Source organism: Onychostoma macrolepis, chromosome 23 (assembly GCF_012432095.1).
Source record: "Onychostoma macrolepis isolate SWU-2019 chromosome 23, ASM1243209v1, whole genome shotgun sequence".
NCBI lineage: Eukaryota > Metazoa > Chordata > Actinopteri > Cypriniformes > Cyprinidae > Onychostoma > Onychostoma macrolepis.
In genome coordinates, this window is record NC_081177.1 from 9,734,032 (window position 1) to 9,753,672 (window position 19,641).

The window sequence follows — 19,641 nt, forward strand, 5'->3', positions numbered from 1 at the left end:
GAAGACATTTACTTCTAATATTTATTACGGTAACACTTTCATATCAATATTTCAACATCCTTTTGCATGAAACAGATAGCAAAGGATCAATTCCTCCTCTGACAGCTGAGCTGATATCTCACCATGACTCATGTTTAACAAGAGAGGTCTCCAGTGATCAGGACATTATTGATAATCATGAATATTTAGAGGCACAGATCTTGATGTTGCGCTCTGAAACGCATCAGCAGAACAGAGAGGAGTTGCCACGTTACGGCTTTATTCTGATTAATGATAAGACTTCCCATTACATCTACATCACACAGAGGCTGGCATCACAGACAGAGACACTGTGTGCATCTTACGATCCACACACAGGGTGTAAAACAGTGATGGGTTGCAGGTTTGTACTTTTAAATAATACACTTTACATAATAAAATACAACCGACCATATAACAGTGCATCAGTAGAATGGCTAAATAAATGGGCTTTTCGATTTTCAAATGGGAGGAGAATCTTTTGTTCCAGAATACTATTTGTTGTTAAATAAAATCTATTTAAATAATCTTAGTAATATAATATTTGGCCAAAATAAGTATTGAACACATCACCATTTTTCTCAGTAAATATATTTCTAAAGGTGCTGTTGACATGAAATTTTCACCAGATGTCAGTAACAATCCAAGTGATCCATACATACAAAGAAAGCAAAACAAATAAGTTCAGAAATTAAGTTCTGTGTAATAAAATGGAATGACACAGGGAAAAAGTATTGAGCACATGAAGAAAGGGAGGTGCAAAAAGGCATGGAAAGCCAAGACACCAGCTGAAACCTATCAGTAATTAGAAAGCAATCCTGCCCCTAGTCAGTGGAAATTAATATTAGTTGGTTCAGTCCCAACTGATGGCCTATAAAAAGGTGTCTCATGACCAACGTGTCACACAAGAAACATTTCATGATTGGTAAAAGCAAAGAGCTTTCTCAAGACCTTCGCAACGTTGTTGTTGCAAAACATACTGATGGCATTGGTTCCAGAAGGATTTCTATACTTCTGAATGTACCAGTAAGCACTGTTGGGGCCATAATCTGGAAGTGGAAAGCATCATTTCACCATAAACCGGCAATGACCAGGTGCTCCTCACAGTATTTCTGACAGAGGAGTGAAAAGAATTATCAGAAGAGTTGTCCAAGAGCCAAGGATCATTTGTGGAGAGCTTCAGAAAGACCTGGAATTAGCATGTATAATTTTTTTTAAATGTATAAAAGAAAACAATAAGTAACGCACTCGACCGCCGTGGCCTGTATGCACACTCACCATGCAAGGCTCTATTGCTAAAGAAAAAGCATATTTGAAGCTCGTTTAATGTTTGCTGCACAACATTTAGACAAGCCTGTGAAATACTGGCAGAATATAGTCTGGTCAGATGAGAAAAAAAATAAATAAATTGTACTCTTTGGATGCCATAATACACACCATGTTTGGAGGTCAAATGGCACTGCACATCACCCGAAACATCATGGTGTAGCACTGGCAAAATACATAGTTGAAGGAAGAATGAATGGAAAAATGTACTGAGACATTCTTGATAAAAAATCTGCTGCCATCTACCAGGATGAGGATGAAGATGAAATGAGGGTGGACATTTCAGCGAGACAATGATCCCAAACACACAGCCAAGGAAACTCTCAACTGGTTTCAGAGAAAGGAAGTAAAGCTGCTAGAATGGCCAGCCAATCACCTGACTTGAATCCAATAGAAAATTTATGGAAAAAACTAAAGATCAGAGTTCATAGAAGAAGCCCATGGAAGCCCTTCAAGATTTGAAGACTGTTTGTGTTGAAGAATGGGCCAAAATCACACCTGAGCAATACATACGACTAGTTTCTCCATACCTTGAAGCTGTCATTACCAACAAAGGCTTTTGTACGAAGTATTAAATCAATTTCAGTGAGCGTGTTCAATACTTTTTCCCTGGGTCATTCCATTTTATTACACAGAACTTAATTTCTGAACTTATTTGAATTGTTTTCTTCGTATGTTTGGAATACTTGGATTCTTACTGACATCTGGTGAAAATTTCATGCCAACAGCACCTTTAGAAACATATTTACTGAGAAAAATGTTGACGTGTTCAATACTTATTTTACCCGCTGTATATTATGCATTGTATTGTTGTTTATGCATTGTAAATGTTCCTCAGTCATGTTTATAATGTTACATACATCTGGACCTACACTATCATTCGAAAGTTTGGTGCTGGTAAAATAGCTTTAAATGTTTTTGGGGGAAAAAAAAGGAAAAAAAGTCTCTTATGCTTACAATAATTTAGTCAAATATACAGTAGAAAACTAAATATTGTGAAACATTATTACAATTTAAAATAACTGTTTTCTATTTTAATGTTTTAAATGTTATTTATTCCTGAATTTTCAGTCTTTCAATGTCACATGATCAGAAATTCTTCGACTTGCTGCTAAAGGAACTTTCCTTAATATTCTCACCGTTGAAAACAATATTTTTGTGGAACCCACAATACATTTTTCCATTTAAGATTTTACTGATGAATACAAAGTTCAAAAGAACAGCATTTATTTGAGTTAGACATTATTCATGTCTTTGCCATCACTTTTGATCAAATTGATACATCCTTGGTGAATAACAGTATTAGTGTTATCTTTGCAACTAACTGAAATTAGGTTTAAAGTTTAAATGAAGTTAAAGTTGAAACACTAAAATCACAAACTAAAACTGAAATAAAGAAATCTAAAAAAAAACACACAAGCTAATAAAAATGAAAAACAACTACTACTGTAACAACTACTAAAACCTTAAAATAAATAATCAAAATAAAAGCCAATTCAAATATTGATAAATATTTTTAAAGTATATAAATAACACTGAAATAGTAAAATGTCAAATACAAAATTTGGTAGTGAACCAAACCCTTTTCCTGGTGTAAAATCCATACTAAACTCTACACAAACATCAGAATCACAGCTGAGGCTTGTGGTGACATCTGGCCATGTTCACACATCTGCTAATAAGACACTGAGGTTGAGAGAGAGACAGAGAGAGAGAGACCGAAAGAGATGTTCAGGGATGAATAGGAGGATTGAGCCATAATTACCTTCACAACCTGCCTCCACACACACATAGACACACACGTTTACTCTTCAAAGCTTGAGCCCAGGGGAAGCTTTTCTATTAAGTGTCCAGAACATGTCAGAGCTCAGATAAGACATACCAACAAGACGTACCACACGATCCTCGGGCACAGACCATCATGTACAACATCACACACACAGTCCTTCAATCCAGTGTCTACAAGACGACGACATATGATGTATAACTCATATAAACTAGATAAGGTGGCCCCTCCAGGGGCCCAAGAGTGAAGGGACACAATCCCTAAATGACCTGAATAAGTGGATGAGAGGAAGTGAAAGATGGGACAAAAGAAAAAACTGAGTGGAATTCAAAGAAGCCAATTTCACCCGTGTCAAGAGAGCAGTAGCGTGTTCCAGGCAGAGTGTTCCTCCCCTGCGGGACTTTATTTAAAAGAAAAACTTTCAAACTGGGAAAATAAGGAAGATAAGAATAGAGTTTGTTTTTGTTTTTTTTGCTCTTTTTTAATTATATTTATTTATTGTGGAATTGTGAACTAGTTTGACTGTTTGAACACATATTAATGCTCGATAAAGCTAAAAAAAATCAAAAGGCCACTAAAGGCTGTGTGTTAAAATGATTTTAAGACTTCAGTTTAATTAATATAGTATTATTTTTTATTTATTTAAATATTTGTATATTTGTGAACACATATGTTGGGGGGTTTTTCGCCACCATTTTATAAAAGCAACTCGATGCATTAAAGGGGTAATGAGCTGTCTCTGCTTTTTTATTTTGTACTGTTCTCTGAGGTCCACTTACAATGTTATAAAGAAGTTTAGAAGTAAATTTAGAAGTAATATGCTATTTTCTGTCCTGTTTTTGACCCCCCCTCATCAGAACGCTTCGTTTGAATAGGTATGGCGGATTGTAGACTCGGAAGTAAACGCCCACCGCTATGATTGGCTACCACTTGTGTATGTTTGACAGTATACATCCTTCACATATAGACGCTGTGGTGATTTAAGTTAAAAATGCATAAATACTCATATCAAACGATCTGTTTAACAGAAAGTAATAGTGATCACGCATAAAAACAGTTACTCACACTTGTGTGTTGCGACATTACTGTCAGATCCAATATAGTCGGCACAGCATTGTCTTTTAGATTTAATCTTTCTAAAAATCCCGCGACAAATTGTGCCTTGTTTGTAAACGAATCCACGGTAAAATTAAGTGAACAAAGGACCGAGTTCTTCATTAAAAATAAAGTTAATCCACACTTTCCTAATGTTGGGATCAGAAGGAAGGCAATGCAAATACTGTTTTCCCACAACTTGGCCCTGCACAGTGTCTTGTTGTCTTCAGAGCATCTTTATCATTAGAACTGCGCGTTAGCCTCTCTCGTACACGCCACATGCGCAAATCAGTGGGTGGGGCTAAAAAGGCAGCGATGTAGAAGCAGGCGTTGATCTTCTTCTGCGGAGGCGGTGTTTAGCCACTCTATTACAACACAGAGCAGCACATTTCACAAGCTATCGTTTTGGCACATTGGCTTCAATATAAGATGCTTTTAGACTAATAAGAAAGTTGGATGTTTTTATAGTACAATGACCTCTTATATGTCAAAAGGGAATTTTGGTTTCTCAGTTCACAACCCCTTTAACATTTGGGGTCACGGGTGTCCTTTTTCCTTTTTAGTCATTTAAATGGTTGTGAAAAAGTCCAAATTTAGAGTCAGTCCTGTCTGTTTTATAAAGCATGTTATTAAATACTCAAAAGAAAAAGAAAAAAAAACAGCAGATATCTGAAAAACCAGCTCATAATCTCTCACGATACTTGAGTGATAACACAAACAAATTGTTAAATCAGAATTTGGATATGATTAACTGATTCACAAATTAATCAAAGAAACATTATGCTGTATTATGTTTGAAGTATTATGAAGTAATGCTGTTGCTATTTAAATTAAAATATGCATTTAACACACCTCCAGGCAAGGAAGAATTGCAAAATTAGCCTGATTACACTGTCTTTAGAAAACTTGATGGATAAATACAAAGCATATTAAAGTCAATGCATATACACATTATTGCTTAATTTCATAGTGTCATCAAAATCATTAGAAAAAATATTGTGACAACACAGTCCAAAAGTATGTGATTGGTAATATTTTGTTTTAAAAGAAGTCTCTTATGTCCAACAAAGACAAATAACAGCAAAACAGTACTATTACAATTTAAAATAACTGTTTTCTATTTTAATACGTTTTAAAATGTAATTTTTCAATTTCAAATTTTCATTTTCAAATTTTCTCAGTGCCACTTTTTTATCAATGTAATTCACACTTGCTAATTTTAAATTTATTTATTATTTTTAAATCTTACTGACTTTTGAATGGTAATGAACACTAACAGTAAAAAAACATTTCTAAAAACATAGCATTACCATGGCACACATTAAAAAAAAAAGTATCACCATGGTGCCATAAGATAATTTTATGATAATATGATTGCTACCGAACTGCCCTGAAAGTCCTTACATGACACAATGACTGACAAAAAAAAATTTACATTTTGTACAGTATTTACATTGCTCGTCTTAGAGGACAGTGGAGTTAGAGTGTACTTGCATGCGTCCTTACACTTCTGTCCTTAAGTATTGTGCTGTGCTGAAGTGTTTGTAGAAGAGTCTCACCAGCTGTTTGGCTTTCTCAGACTCCTGCCGTGTCTGCACTCGCTCTCTCTGCACCGCTCGAGTGATGTCCTGCCGGGCTGCCTCTCTCTCTTTGCGTGCGATGCGAGCCAACTCCTCCTGAATAATGGCCTGCTGCTGCTCATACCTGAACAAGCGCGCACACACACACACATACAGCTTTATTTGCAAGCCTGTTGCCAAGCCACGATTCACTCACTGCAGTTCTCAATCCTACCACAGAGCGCCAGTGTTTTGTCCTTTGCTCCTAAACTTGCCTCAACGGTATGATTCACACTTGAACAGCATCCAGGAAAAAATGACTCCTCTTCTAATTTAAGGTCTCTTCCCTTGTGAGAGCTACAATGTTTAGTATTCATGTCATATTTCATCAATACATATAAGCCTAATTGGGAAAAATGCAAGATGAATTGGTTGAAAATACACATTGAGTGATTCAGAAAGAGCTAGAAAGGCTCTTCAGAGCTAAAACTAAGGGTGTGTCATGTGGATCTGTGTTTAGGAAATAATGTTGGTGGTGTCCAATTGACTGGATCAGTTGACTCAGCTCAAAATGGCGCGGTGTTATGAGATTTTAATATATTGTTGATATATAAATAGTTTTTCAGTCCTAAATCTCTAAGTGCAATGCCAAATACTAAAGTAAAGCAGGAGTTTTATATACTAAAATTTGAACTAATAAAGCAGCTATGTGTTTTCATGAACAAGACCAATTTTAGATTTAAATTAGTATCCTACACCAAAATTAAAGTATTTGGGATAATATTTAGAAAATATTTGGTTAATTATTATTTATACTTTTATCTATTTATAATCTTACTTATTTTTATCTAATTTGTATTTAATTATTTTAAATAAAAATATATTTCTGATTATTTTAATCTAATTATCTGTATTTATTTAAATAAATAAAGTTTATTATTCATTTTCATATAATTTTTTTAATAATAAAAAAAATTCCTATTAACTTAACTTATTTTTTTATTATATATTAATTTTTACACTGGGGTTTTTTCTCTCTCTAAACCATTGGTCTCAAACTCAATTCCTGGAGACCTACAGCTCTGCACAGTTTATCTCAAACCCTAATCAAACACACCTGATCCATCTAATCAAGGTCTTCAGGATTACTAGAAACTTCCAAGCGGGTGTGATTTGGAGCTGGTTAGAGCTAAACTGTGCAGAGCTGTGGCCCTCCAGGAATTGAGTTTGAGAACAATGCTCTAAACTTTTCCAATGACCCCCTAGCACTCTTTTCCGGCCCCCTGAGGATCCTTGGACCCCAGTTTGAAAACGCTGGACTAGAGTACCTCTTCCTGAGCTCTTCTTTAGTGTCAGGAAAAGTCGTCCTAGGCTGTGTTTTTGGAGATTGTGGGTCAGACGTGCTGGATGTTCGAGTCTGCTGGCCTGCAAGGTCAGAAAAATTTAATTGATTATCCCCAACCTGCATTACAAATTATTATCTCACTAATTGCAACTCGCACAATAGGCATATAAACTGCAAACATTTATGAAAATATTGTAGCATATACCTAGGTTTTCGTTATTGTTGACAGGTGGTCTTGGATCAGCACTGGCATTCCTCATGCGCTGTAGGACGTCTTCAGACAGCTAAGGACAAAAAAGTGGAGAAGGTATACAGACGTCCTCAACAAGCTTATACCCCTGGTTTCACAGACAAGGCTTAAGCTAGACCCAGACTAAAATGCATGTTTGAGCTGTCTCAACTGAAAATATCTTACTCTGACATATCTTAAAATATGTCAGTGTCATTGTTCTGTGTCAAGATGCACACCTTAATGTTTTCTTCTAAGGCATTTTTGTAAAAGTCGCTTATCTTAATTTAACTACTGTAAGGCCTAGTCCTGGCTTAAACTAAGCCCCGTTTGTGAAACCGGGCCATTAAGTTTTATAAGAGTGCTCATATTTCATACAATTCTTCCCACCATTAGGAACCAGCAAATGCATACTCAATATAACACAAAATATGACACATAGAAAGGATAAATCTTAATCGTTCATTCTGGAGCAGCCTTGCAGATTTGTAAACATGCAAAATATAATAAAGAAAAATAACTTGTTTCAGTCTACTGACTTAGTGTTTCTTCTAACGAATTAGTAGAATGATTTAATGACTTTTAAAAATAAAAATTAAAAGACTCATTTGTCCTCACCTACTGACCTAATGCATTAGCCACTGAACGAATCTTTAAGTGACCAAGCTAAAAAAAATTAAAAAAAAGATTCGAGTCACTCGAAGAATCAAACTCTCCAGTCTGTAATCCACTCTCTTTAAAGAGTACTACAAGATTAACGTTACAGGACTATACACCTGCCCTTGGTTTCAATTACACTTCTGCACACCTGAGGGGCACAGATTAGCAAAGTACCAGTCCAACACACAACTGCCAAAGGAGGGTTTCTCAAACCCCGAGGACTCGACTGTCATTAACCACAGCCCGTCTGTCAATCATGTGTGGTCTAAATTACAGACAAAAATGTCTATATTCATGTTTTAGTGAAATGACAGACATCTGAAACAATGTTGTACCCTGTTTTCCCAAACACGACCCGTTCACTGAAGGACATTTGGCTAACTTGACGGCAGATTCACGCAACAAAAGTCCCACGAAAACAGATATTATCGTATTGTAAACCAGTATGATTGGTAGGTGGTAAGTATGTGTTGGATTACCTTCACTCCACGCAGAATCCTCACCCTGTCATCCTCATCTAGGCCGAAAGAAACTCTCCTGCTCGTGCTTTCTCCGGATCCCATCGCTTTTTGCTACTGCTCCGTTAATGGACCTTTAATATAAGATATATAGTTTTACGCTTTAATTGAAATGAACACAAATTATTGTGTAAACACGCCGATATGTTTGACAGATCTGCATCTTACCGTTGGGAACTGATAGTCTGTGAGGGGCAGTATCCTGAAACATTATTGGCCAACGACAGTGCAATAAGCCAATAGAATTTCAGGATATATCGGCGACGGGAGTAAAGGCTTCTGGGAGTTGTAGTCAATAAGGCTAACTTTTTACTAGCGCGCAAGTTAGTCTGCACTCATCCACTCAAATAGCCTACTATAAAAAAAATAATAATTAAAATTAAAAAAATAATAATAACCTACTATAAGATTGGTTTGAAGTGTACTTTATATTAAAATGTCTTTGTTTATTTGGAGTGTTTTAAATTACGACCTGCAAGGTTTATCTCTATCAACAAACACATTAATTGTGAAAACTAGAGGTCTAATATTATCTAAATATTGAGTTAAATGACTGAGGCTATTCTTCAGTTGTTAATCGAAATCACTTCCAAAAGCCCAGGTGGGAGTAATATTTCTTGCAAGAGATTAAACAAATGTTTCAGATAGGTAGTCACATCTCTTTTTTTATTACCTGTTTACAAAGTGACTAGATAAACTAGACAAACACAAAATAAAGTGTTTTACTTTGATTCTTGGTGTAATACAAAGTCAACCAATAACAAATGGACCCCATGCTCTAGGCTAAATGGAAAATACATTTTATAGCAACTGCATATAGTGTCTCTTTACAACTCTGTATAGAGGATAATGCATTGTTTTTATCACAATATAAACTGCTTTATAAACAATTTTGTAGGCACAATAAATAAACAAGCTTTCTAAATCACTAATATCAATGTTGGCTGCTTGTAATCAAACTCTGTATAGAGGATAATGCATTGTTTTTATCACAATATAAACTGCTTTATAAACAATTTTGTAGGCACAATAAATAAACAAGCTTTCTAAATCACTAATATCAATGTTGGCTGCTTGTAATCAGATGCTTAATTTGGTATATTGTTGACTTCTTGTTCTTACATTCCCAATTTTGTCACTTCAAATACAAGTGTGCATTTGTTTTCTATCTACTATAATTACCAGATATGAGAGATTATTAACATTTTACATTTAACACCCATAACACAATATTTGCATGACAACAAATGCTTTCAACAAATGCATGACACAAAATATAATTCAGATAGACAATGTTGTCCTTCAGGTATTGATTTATTCTCAAATGCCATCATACTCCACACACAAGGCATCATAATAAGCAAGTACTGTACATATAATAACATTCCCTTGTTTTACAGACAAATCACAAGTAGTAATGTTTCTATGAAGAAAAACATGGACGTGAATGAGAGGAAGCTGCATTTTTGACTTTTGTGAAAATGTGAATAGTAAGTGCACAGTAATCAGTAATTACCTTTAAGTATAGCGCAAATGTTAATTGTAAGACAGGATATTGAAAGAGGTCTGTCTGTTATCCATAACCGATTTCCATTCAGAATGTCCTAAAACTCCCACCTCTAATGTGGCACTGATGCAGAATAATCCTAGTACTAACTGTTGACCATGCATGTTCCCTTTAATTCAAAAGCAGAATTATAATACAATGCCTCAGGTAATTACACTGCCATAAAGGCATTTCAGTCTAATGGCTAAATGTCTGTCACCATACATTTTTAATTGAAGATTTCAATGATCCCCCTGTAGGAAATTGATTTGAGAATGACTTGAGATAAGATTATTTAAGGATTAGGAAATAAACTGAGGCAGGGACATGACAGTTTCAGTGGACAATGATTGTGAATAGGGTACACAAAGTAGAGGGCTTGTAAAGAACCATTATGATTGGCTGGGATTGAAGGAGGTCTAGGAGTCATTGACTGACATGCTCTCCACTTTGTTCTCTAGATTAGCATCACCACCCTGCTGTTTCTTCTTCTTCCCTCCTTCCTGTTTCTTCTGCTTCTTGGTTACTTCCTGGTCAATGGGGGCTGGCTTCACAAACTTGATCATTTCTGTTAAACCTGAGTAAAGACACCATAATATTGAGATAGACAGCTGGTATATCGTATAAGACAAAACATAATATACAAACACTGAACTTTTTCATACATTTAGTATAAGATTGAGCCAAACCTGACCAAATCAAGATTAGTAGATCCATATTTAGTGACACTCACCTGGAGGCATGAATGCCTTGAGGGGTTCTGGAATAATGATGCCTTCCTCTGTCTGATAGTTCTCCAGGATAGCACAGATAACACGAGTGGTCGCACACATGGTGGCATTTAGCATGTGCACAAACTCAGCCTTTAAGAGAACAGACACAATGACCAATGAAACCAGTTTGATACAGTGAATACAGATTACCCAGAATCCTTACTCAGAACTGTGGAGTAGCACTGTACCTTGTCCATCATTTTCTTGGTCTGCCCGTAGCGAATTCGTAAGCGGCGAGCCTGGTAGTCTGTGCAGTTTGAGCATGACACAAGCTCTCTAAAAGCCTGGGAGCCTGGGAACCAAGCCTCTAAATCCAGCTTTTTACTAGCTGCATAGTTCAAAGCACCTGTGAAATAAATGCAAACAATAGATTTGAAGCTTTGTTATGGGAAGCTGTGAAAAGCTTTTATTGCTTTCCAACAAAAGGCGCCTGATTGCGCTCTCAATGAATATAAAGGGTAAAGTGAACCAACCTGACACAATGTTGACAATGCGGTAGGGGATTCCTAATGACTGATAAAACTCTTCAGCAGTTCCAATCATCTCATCAAACATCTCCCAGGACTTGCCTTCATGAGGAGAGGCGTAGACAAACTGCTCAATCTGGAAAGCGATGAAGAGAGGTTGTGAATTAGTTACTATAGAGTTTGTTCTTCTCATTAATACTAGAAATTTCTTCAAAATATGTTTATTTGGCTAGTGGTCTCTTTTTCTTGCAATGAAATCAAGTCATCTAAATGCACATTAATATTTCATTGTTCATTCATTAATTCAGTGATTAAAATAGCTCGGACCTTCTCAAACTGATGGACCCTGAAGATCCCACGTGTGTCTCTGCCGTGAGAGCCCACTTCCTGTCTGAAGCAGGTGGAGATGCCGGCATAGCGGATGGGAAGCTCCTCTGGCTTCAGCCACTCATCTCTCAGGAAGGCTGCGATTGGCTGTTCCGATGTGGCAATCAAATACTTTTCATCAACTGTATTGTCGTCAGACTTCTCGCTCCCCTTCCCGATCACCTGAACAAACACATTACATGAAACGCTGTAATTCTTTGTGGGTTTGAATTAAGACTCTGTAGAGCATCTTTCAAAGCAGCTGGCCAACTATCTGATTCATCTAATTGAATCTGTTTGTTTGAACACTTTATTTCAATGTATCAGTTACAGGATTCCCGCACCTTTATCTAACACACATATACAGGATAACAAAATTTACTTTGTAATATGTGACCTAGGGGTGTCCCCGAATAGTCGACGATTCGATGAGCCTGATTCGACTCCCAATCTCACAGTCAAATATTCGCGGGGTGTTATGATCATGCCATTTTGGCTATATGGGGGTGCTCAGTGTCTGATTTCACATCGAACTACCTGTTTTCTCCCAATAAGTTAATATACAGCCTATTATGATAATGCTGTAAATGAGAATCTTAAAAGAAAGAAGCTTTAAATAAATATTTTAACATGCGTGAATAAATCCAACTTCCCCTATAGATTAAAGTTTCGCTTTCTAATCCGTCACCGACAGAGGAGCATTCTTGGCGGCAGGGATTTAAATCTTTAACAAGAGACACAAATTGACACAGGCAGAGTGGAAGACGACTTTTTTTTTTTTTTCGATCAGGTAGGGTACAACAAGTGATTTCAAAACGTTTCAGTCGGTTTATTTATACCGTGTATATATATTATTTATCTTGTATAAAATGCATTTGTTTGAGTTACGCTGCAGTAAAGCACTTCATTGTAGTAGCCTACTATACATACGGTGATTATCTCTTCAGCGCGCGGTGCGAGCAGAACAACAATGCAGAATATTAATAACTATGACTGGCACTGTCATATACATAATATTATAATGAGAAAACTATTATAATAAAACGCTGTGAATTTTTTTTTTTAGTGTTTAGTTGTGTTTCTGCATGTTATTGCGTGAAGAACGCGTCCACAAAAGGAGTTCATTCAGAGCCGCGCAGACGCGTTCATGTGCATTCGGGGCATTTTGTGCAGATAGCCTTTAAGTTGTAATATTAACGTTATGTTATATAAATAACGAAGCGTATTCTATGTGAGATAAATGAGTTAAATCCCATTGATTTAAAACCTGCTATCATATGCTTCATTCTACTGGTCATCTTCAGCGCGTGCAGCTCAAAACAGAAATGCAGAACTTTATAACTACGATCATATACATAACGTTATAATGAGAGCACTATTGTAAAAAAAAATCTTGTGAATTCTTAAGGGTTTCGCTGACTTTAATGTTAATTATCTTTTAATCAAAACAAAACATTATTTACCCCGTTTGTATCTGCGAGGCGTCCGTTACACATTTTCCCCGTGCATTTATGACTGTCGAACGTCTGACTTGACTCTGGGTAATGTATTTTGCCCCGCCCCCAAATATATGATTCGACTATCAGTCGACTATCGGCATGATTCGAAAATTCGATTCGACTATGAAAATCCTTAGTCGGGGACACCCCTAATGTGACCCTGGACCACAAAACTTAAGTCTTAAGTGTCAATTTTTCGAAATTGAGATTTATACATCACAAATCAATAAATAAGCTTTCCATTGATGTATGTTTGTTAGGATCGGACAATAGTTGGCCGAGATACAGCTATTTGAAAATCTGGAATCTGAGGGTGCAAAAAAAATTAAATATTGAGAAAATCACCTTTAAAGTTGTCCAAATGAATTCTTAGCAATGCATATTACTAATCAAAAATGACATTTTGATATATTTACAGTATAAATTTACAAAATATCTTCATGGAATATGATCTTTACTTAATATACTAATGATTTTTGGCATAAAAGGAAAATGGATCATTTTGACCCATACAATGTATTTTTGGCTATTGCTACAAATATACCTCAGCGACTTAAGACTGGTTTTGTGGTCCAGGGTCACATGTAATTAAAATAATTTGTAAATATTTTTTAGTTTTTGTCATAATATAAAATTGATATATATAAAATAAAGTACAAAATAATATTTTAAATATTATGTTATCCTAGGGCTGGACGATATGGCCAAATTTTATATCACGATATATTTCTTAATTTCGGTCGATACGATAATTTCGATATCGATATGAACAATATAAAAGCCTCAGAAAACTGCCAATAACGCCCAAAATGGATGTCTGTACCTACAATCTTCTGAGGTTAATTCATTTTAAATTAATTATAAAATTATAAATAAATAATAAATTAAAATTAATTTGCCAAGTCTATGAAACCTCCTCCTATAAAACTACATAATATTTTAGAAATAAAAACGGTACAAATAAATGAACGTTCACCTTTTATTTGTATTTAACCTTTATACGAACAAGAAAAGTGAAATAAACATAAGACTCTCAGACTGACCTTATTAATATATTTATCTTTAAACAATAACAGGCTGATTATATTACAGCCTTTGTAATGTCTTTATGACGTTTAGACTGTTTGTCATAAGGCATGAATGCAGCAATCGTTTGCTGCATGGGTTTCTCTTTTGACACAACTGGTGTTGGGGATGATGATGGTGGTGTTGTTTGAGGGACAGGTTGTTGGCTTAAACTTTTATGGTGCCTCATCTTCTGACTCTCAGAATGTTCTATCGGGTGGAACTGCTTCAGATGGTGGAACAGATTTGATGTGTTCCCGCTGCTAGTCGGCACTACTCTCCGGCACATTTTGCAGCACGCTGAAACCTGAAGTTTATCAGATCTCAAATAGCCGAACCACTTCCATACCACTGAATTAGTCTTTCCTCTCTTATCAACCATTTCGTCTGATTTCTCCTCACTTGTGGAAGCTCGTTCAGTCACATTTGTATTGCGGTCAGGGGCGCTCATTTTGTAGCTAAAATTTGCCGCGTTGGAGATCAGCCTACTACTGCTGTGCTGAGCACTGGTTGCGTGACTCTGCGGTGTACGTCATCACGAAAGTAGCCAATGGTGTTCTGCTCTTTCTGACAGCTGCGCGCCTAACGTCAGTCAGTGACAAATGCTGTTATGTATATCGAAATATAAAAAAAAAAAAAAAAATTGAAATATCGAAAATGTGTTTAAAAATCATATCACCGTTATTGAAAAAAAAAATATTGCGATATATATTGATATTGAATTATTGTCCAGCCCTATGTTATCCTATATAAAATAATATCTGTATATATTTTTTTTGGTTTTAATAATTGCATTAACTGGTTCTAGCTTGATGGTGTGAGATTTTGAAATACTCTGCCATTGCTCACATCAGATTTATATACTTTTGTTGGGTAAAAATAATTAAATCGAATCAAAATGTCAAATTAATGGCTAAATAAAGTAACAGATGCAGATCAAACCTTGTAGAGCTCCTCGTCAAACTGGCTGAGCTGAGCGACCTCCTGCATGACTTCTTTCCTCATGAAGAAGGGTGTGTACAGGATGTTGTAGTTCTTGCTGTACAGGATCCGCAGCGCATAGTTAATTAAAGCCTGTTCCAAAAAAACTAATGGCCCCTGAAATAGAACACATCAGCCATGATACTTACAAAAAGGTGTTTAGGGCTTTTTGGGTAGTTTGTTTCGAAGAACTGGCAGTGGAACTGGTTTAAATATTGAGAGTTTAGCAGTGGAGTTTTCCTTTGGTTCACATACTTGCGTTGTTTAACAATGCACAAATGTCATTTTAATTTAATCCTCTGGTCATTTTAGGCAGAGAAAAATTGTTGTGAAATTTTAAAAACCGCTACTTCAAAAAATAGTCGCACTTGCATTGTTCGCAGGCAAAAATGACCGCCATAGGAAATGGGAAATAGGCTGACAAGCTACGCAATATAACGTTCATTATGGCAGGCGATTCATCTGCGATTATGAGAGCGAATTGCATAGCTTGTCAGTGAACTACGGCTCTGTCTATTAAATGCCGCTCCCTCTGAAAGCACATGAAGGAGATTTATTAGTAATCACAGAACCGGCTTTACTGACTAGATGCACGTGATCATTGCATTCGATTATTTGCACAGCCCTAGATATGACAGATGATTTTCTTTCCACAATGTGGAACAAATCTGCCTCAATTCAATAGATTTTAAATACTTTTGCTCTATTTTCATATTAAATACTGCATTAATTGAAAAATTATATAAAATGATTTTTACATTTTATACAGAAAAGTCCATAATTTAAATATAAATATTTAGTAATATTAAAAAACAACATCATTGAAATTAAATATAGTATATTCATTTAAAAAAAAAAAAAAAACTCTAGTTTTTTATTATTATTAAAAAGTTTTATTATTATTACACGATTATGGCCTCTGGTCAGTTTTGACTATGAACAACAAGTGTGACTCCCAAATTAACAATACCAGAGGGTTAAACAAACCTTGAGGAAGTATCCTCTGCTTCCAGCCACTATGGCTCCTTTTTCCCCTTCATATCCATCCACCATGACAACCAGGTCCACGTGAGAGTACTTCTTCTGCACCGTACAGTCGCCACAGGTGCGTTCCACTTTATTATCAGCATCCTGGGAAAGAGAAACAACACTTAGTCTCCAGATGAATTGGTTAAACAACATAATATGGTTCATTTGTCTGTTCTAATTCCATGAAGGTTTATAAGTGGTTGCAGGTTTGCAGGACCTGCCCAACGTACTGTTTAAATAAAAACACACACTGTGACTGATGATTGAATCTCACCTCATCGTTGCTGATGGGCACAGAGGGATGCAGGAGGTTGCCGATCTCTCTCAGGTACTCAAAGCGCTCCGCCTCCAGCTTTAACCGATCACTGTCTGTTTTTTGCACGGCCTCGTCCACCAGTAACCTCACCTTCTTTATCTGAGTCACCGTGAGGGGCTAACAGGGACAGGATGGAGAAATATTGGTCAGAGACAGATGTGGATGATAGTTTGATGAGTTTTACTTAATATGAATGCACTTAGATTCAAAACATTTTTAATGCTTTAGAAAAACATCTCTCTCATGCTCACCAAAGCTGCATTTATTTGATCAAAAATACAGCAAAATAGTAATATTGTGAAGTATTATTACAATTTAAAATGGAATTAATTCTTGAGATGGCAAAGCAGCCATTAATCCAGTCTTCAGTGTCACATGACTTTACTGTCACTTTTGATCAATTTAATGTGTCGCTATTGCTTGACTCACTGATAATGTTTCTCCAGTGAGGTCTTCTAGATTCTGAGCTTCTTCTGGAAGAGTGTCATCATCACCAACTGGCTCTTTTTTCTGCAAAACAGTAAATCACCATAAGACCATCAAGCAGAATATTACTCAGTGATAACAGATCAAAACAGGTGATTTACATACCTTCATCTTTTCCCCGATGGCTTTGCTGCACAGATTCTTGGCCTTGTTTAGATTATCTGCAGTGAAGCGACCTGGAGCCAAAAAAAGAAAAAAAAAGAGAAGTATTTATAACATCAATGCATGTCACTGATATAATTATACTGTCTGAAGTTTTGAAATCACCTGGAGAAGATGAAAGATCTTTGGATGAGTAAATTTGCTTTAGAGAGTAAATGTGGAATTATGCCAAATGCATTTAATTTTGTTTATTTTTCAGTAGTTGTATTTCTCATAACATCAAGTATGACTCTGGAGTCTGGCACCAACTTATAAAAATCAAACTGTATTACAATATATTGTATTAGCATATTTTCACTAGTAGAATAAGGAACACAATATAATATATTGGTCAAGGTCAAGTTTATTTATATAGCACCTTAAAATCCACAAGTGCTGCACAGCCAAAACATCAGAAATAGCAACCAACAAAGAGCATTAAGAGATATAAAACTAAAACATCACCAAACAAAACAAAAAGGTGTATATTGTATAACAACACAATTTATTAACTGAAATAAACTTGAAATAAAACATGAATATTAAATTAAAAGTCGATAGTCTTTCTTCCCTAATGTGATGCATTTCTGACTCTGAGTGTAGCAGCTTCTTGAAAAAGAAATGAGAAACATGTCACCAGATAAGAGAAGTCGTTGCGAGAGGGAGGATTGTTATTTCGATTAAATATAACTATTAAATGCTTAATATTAAATTAAATTAAACATGTTTATTTAAAGATTACGAAGGCACGTGAATTACAAAAAAAAAAAATCATTTATAACAGATACAATATTCCCAAAAAAAAAAAAAAAAGTGATTTCAGGGTGACTTGAAATGAATATTAGAAATGTTGCCTGGGCAACTAACTAAAATAAGTTTAAGTTAAAATACTGAAATTACTAAAACTCTTAAAATATTATATAAATAATTCTAATCCATCATAAAACAAAGATGACAATTATGTATTCATAATTTGCAATTTCCTTATTTCTCTATATTACAAAAAAGAGAATTGGTGGGATGCTTAACTGTCATAAAAAAATAATGTCACAAACAATTAACTGTAAAGGATTCATTTAATTTCTTCAAAATATAATTTAGATTTTATCCTGGACACATTATTGCCAGCTTTCACAAGAATCACCCAAAAGCATTATAACCAGAGTTATCTAAAGAATAAAACAATTCATTGAAGGCTCACTTGCTTCTATGTGATCCGTGTTAAAGCATACCAAGCTCAAATCTCTTACTTGTTAGACTTTTAGATGGATGTAAATGAATACTAAATGAAATTGGCAACCTGTCATTCTCTAATATTTTGGCTTTAGTTGCAAAGTCAAGAACATGGTAAAACACTGACACACCAGCACTGGCAGTCAGCAGCTCCTCCCGTTTCACTGACACAGAGATTGCATCAGATCCTGCGGCGACACATTTAATCAATACATACTCACACCTCTCCAAATAACATATCATATCAACATATATTAGGCTCAACAGCACATACTAGTTTCACTAAATGAAGAAAAAAAAAAGGTTAAGCACGCTATGACAGCTGTGATAACTATTAGCGTCAATGCTACTCCAGTACACCGGTAATGCGGTTTCTGAACATTTATACACTTTTAATTTGAACTTTATCATGTGGTATAGTACAATTAACGTATATTTTACATTGTAAAGGCTTAATGTTAATGAACAGATCTGGTATACGTGTCACAATCTGTTTTTATTCACAGGCTGCCATGTGTTTCAATAGCATTAGCGTTAGCCGCTACTCACATTTCCTCCATTCTGTGTCCGCCTCGATCAGTTTATCCACCAGAGAGACATCTTTGAACCGTTTCCTCTGGGTTTCCCGCACGATTTCAGGATCGCCGCCTTTGTCGGTGCGAAACAGGTCTAAATCGAGCACCATGATGCCTGTGGACGAGGTGTGCAGAGCTGATGAATGAGGGAAAGGAATATGGAAAGTGTGAAGGACTATGGGAGGGGAGGCGCTAGAGAGCGGCTGCTAATGAATATTCATCACGCTGCTGCGGCGAAGTACGCTAAGCTAATGAATATTAAGTATTTTAAACCGACGTTGCTTGGTAACCTTCCTGGAGCAGCACGCCTAAATTCATTTATATTTATGAGCCAAGCTTTCACCATAGTGGTTTTCGTGAATTGGCTCAGCAGCCATCAATTTACTGCCTCTAATAACATGGTACTAAAACCTTCCTACGAGTCAATATTGATATTTTATTATTTTGTTGTATTTTACTAGATAAAGCTGACAGGTTATGATTAATACAGGCCACTTTTTTATTGACAGGTTTGGATTGGTTTTGGTTTAGCCTACATAAATATTTCATATGACCACAGATTACTTACAAACTAGTCCTTTACTGATTACAACTTACATTACAAGAATTGTATTTAGTAATCATTACA

At 35.7% G+C, this 19,641-nt stretch overlaps 2 protein-coding genes across 3 annotated transcripts in view; both read right to left on the reverse strand.

The window, feature by feature from the left end:
• chchd6a (coiled-coil-helix-coiled-coil-helix domain containing 6a) overlaps window positions 1–8,811 on the reverse strand; it is a 75,335-nt gene extending 66,524 nt beyond the window's left edge. For both annotated transcript variants that reach the window (XM_058764338.1, XM_058764337.1), the window contains exons 1-5: window positions 8,705–8,811; window positions 8,498–8,610; window positions 7,335–7,413; window positions 7,113–7,209; window positions 5,785–5,929 (exon numbers count right to left, since the gene is read on the reverse strand). In XM_058764338.1, the coding sequence (XP_058620321.1) occupies window positions 5,785–5,929; window positions 7,113–7,209; window positions 7,335–7,413; window positions 8,498–8,581 (405 nt within the window). In that variant the 5' untranslated portion in view covers window positions 8,582–8,610; window positions 8,705–8,811. The remainder of the gene's footprint in view (window positions 1–5,784; window positions 5,930–7,112; window positions 7,210–7,334; window positions 7,414–8,497; window positions 8,611–8,704) is intronic.
• Window positions 8,812–9,813: 1,002 nt separating this feature from the next.
• On the reverse strand, window positions 9,814–19,209 carry sars1 (seryl-tRNA synthetase 1). Its single transcript, XM_058764336.1, has 11 exons — window positions 18,988–19,209; window positions 17,170–17,240; window positions 17,008–17,088; window positions 16,537–16,695; window positions 16,221–16,364; window positions 15,195–15,350; window positions 11,650–11,871; window positions 11,329–11,458; window positions 11,044–11,201; window positions 10,816–10,945; window positions 9,814–10,659 (listed from the first exon to the last, which is right to left on the reverse strand). The coding sequence occupies exons 1-11, from the start codon at window positions 19,121–19,123 to the stop codon at window positions 10,502–10,504; spliced, it is 1,545 nt and encodes a 514-aa protein (XP_058620319.1). The 5' UTR covers window positions 19,124–19,209; the 3' UTR covers window positions 9,814–10,501.
• Window positions 19,210–19,641: the final 432 nt, after the last annotated feature.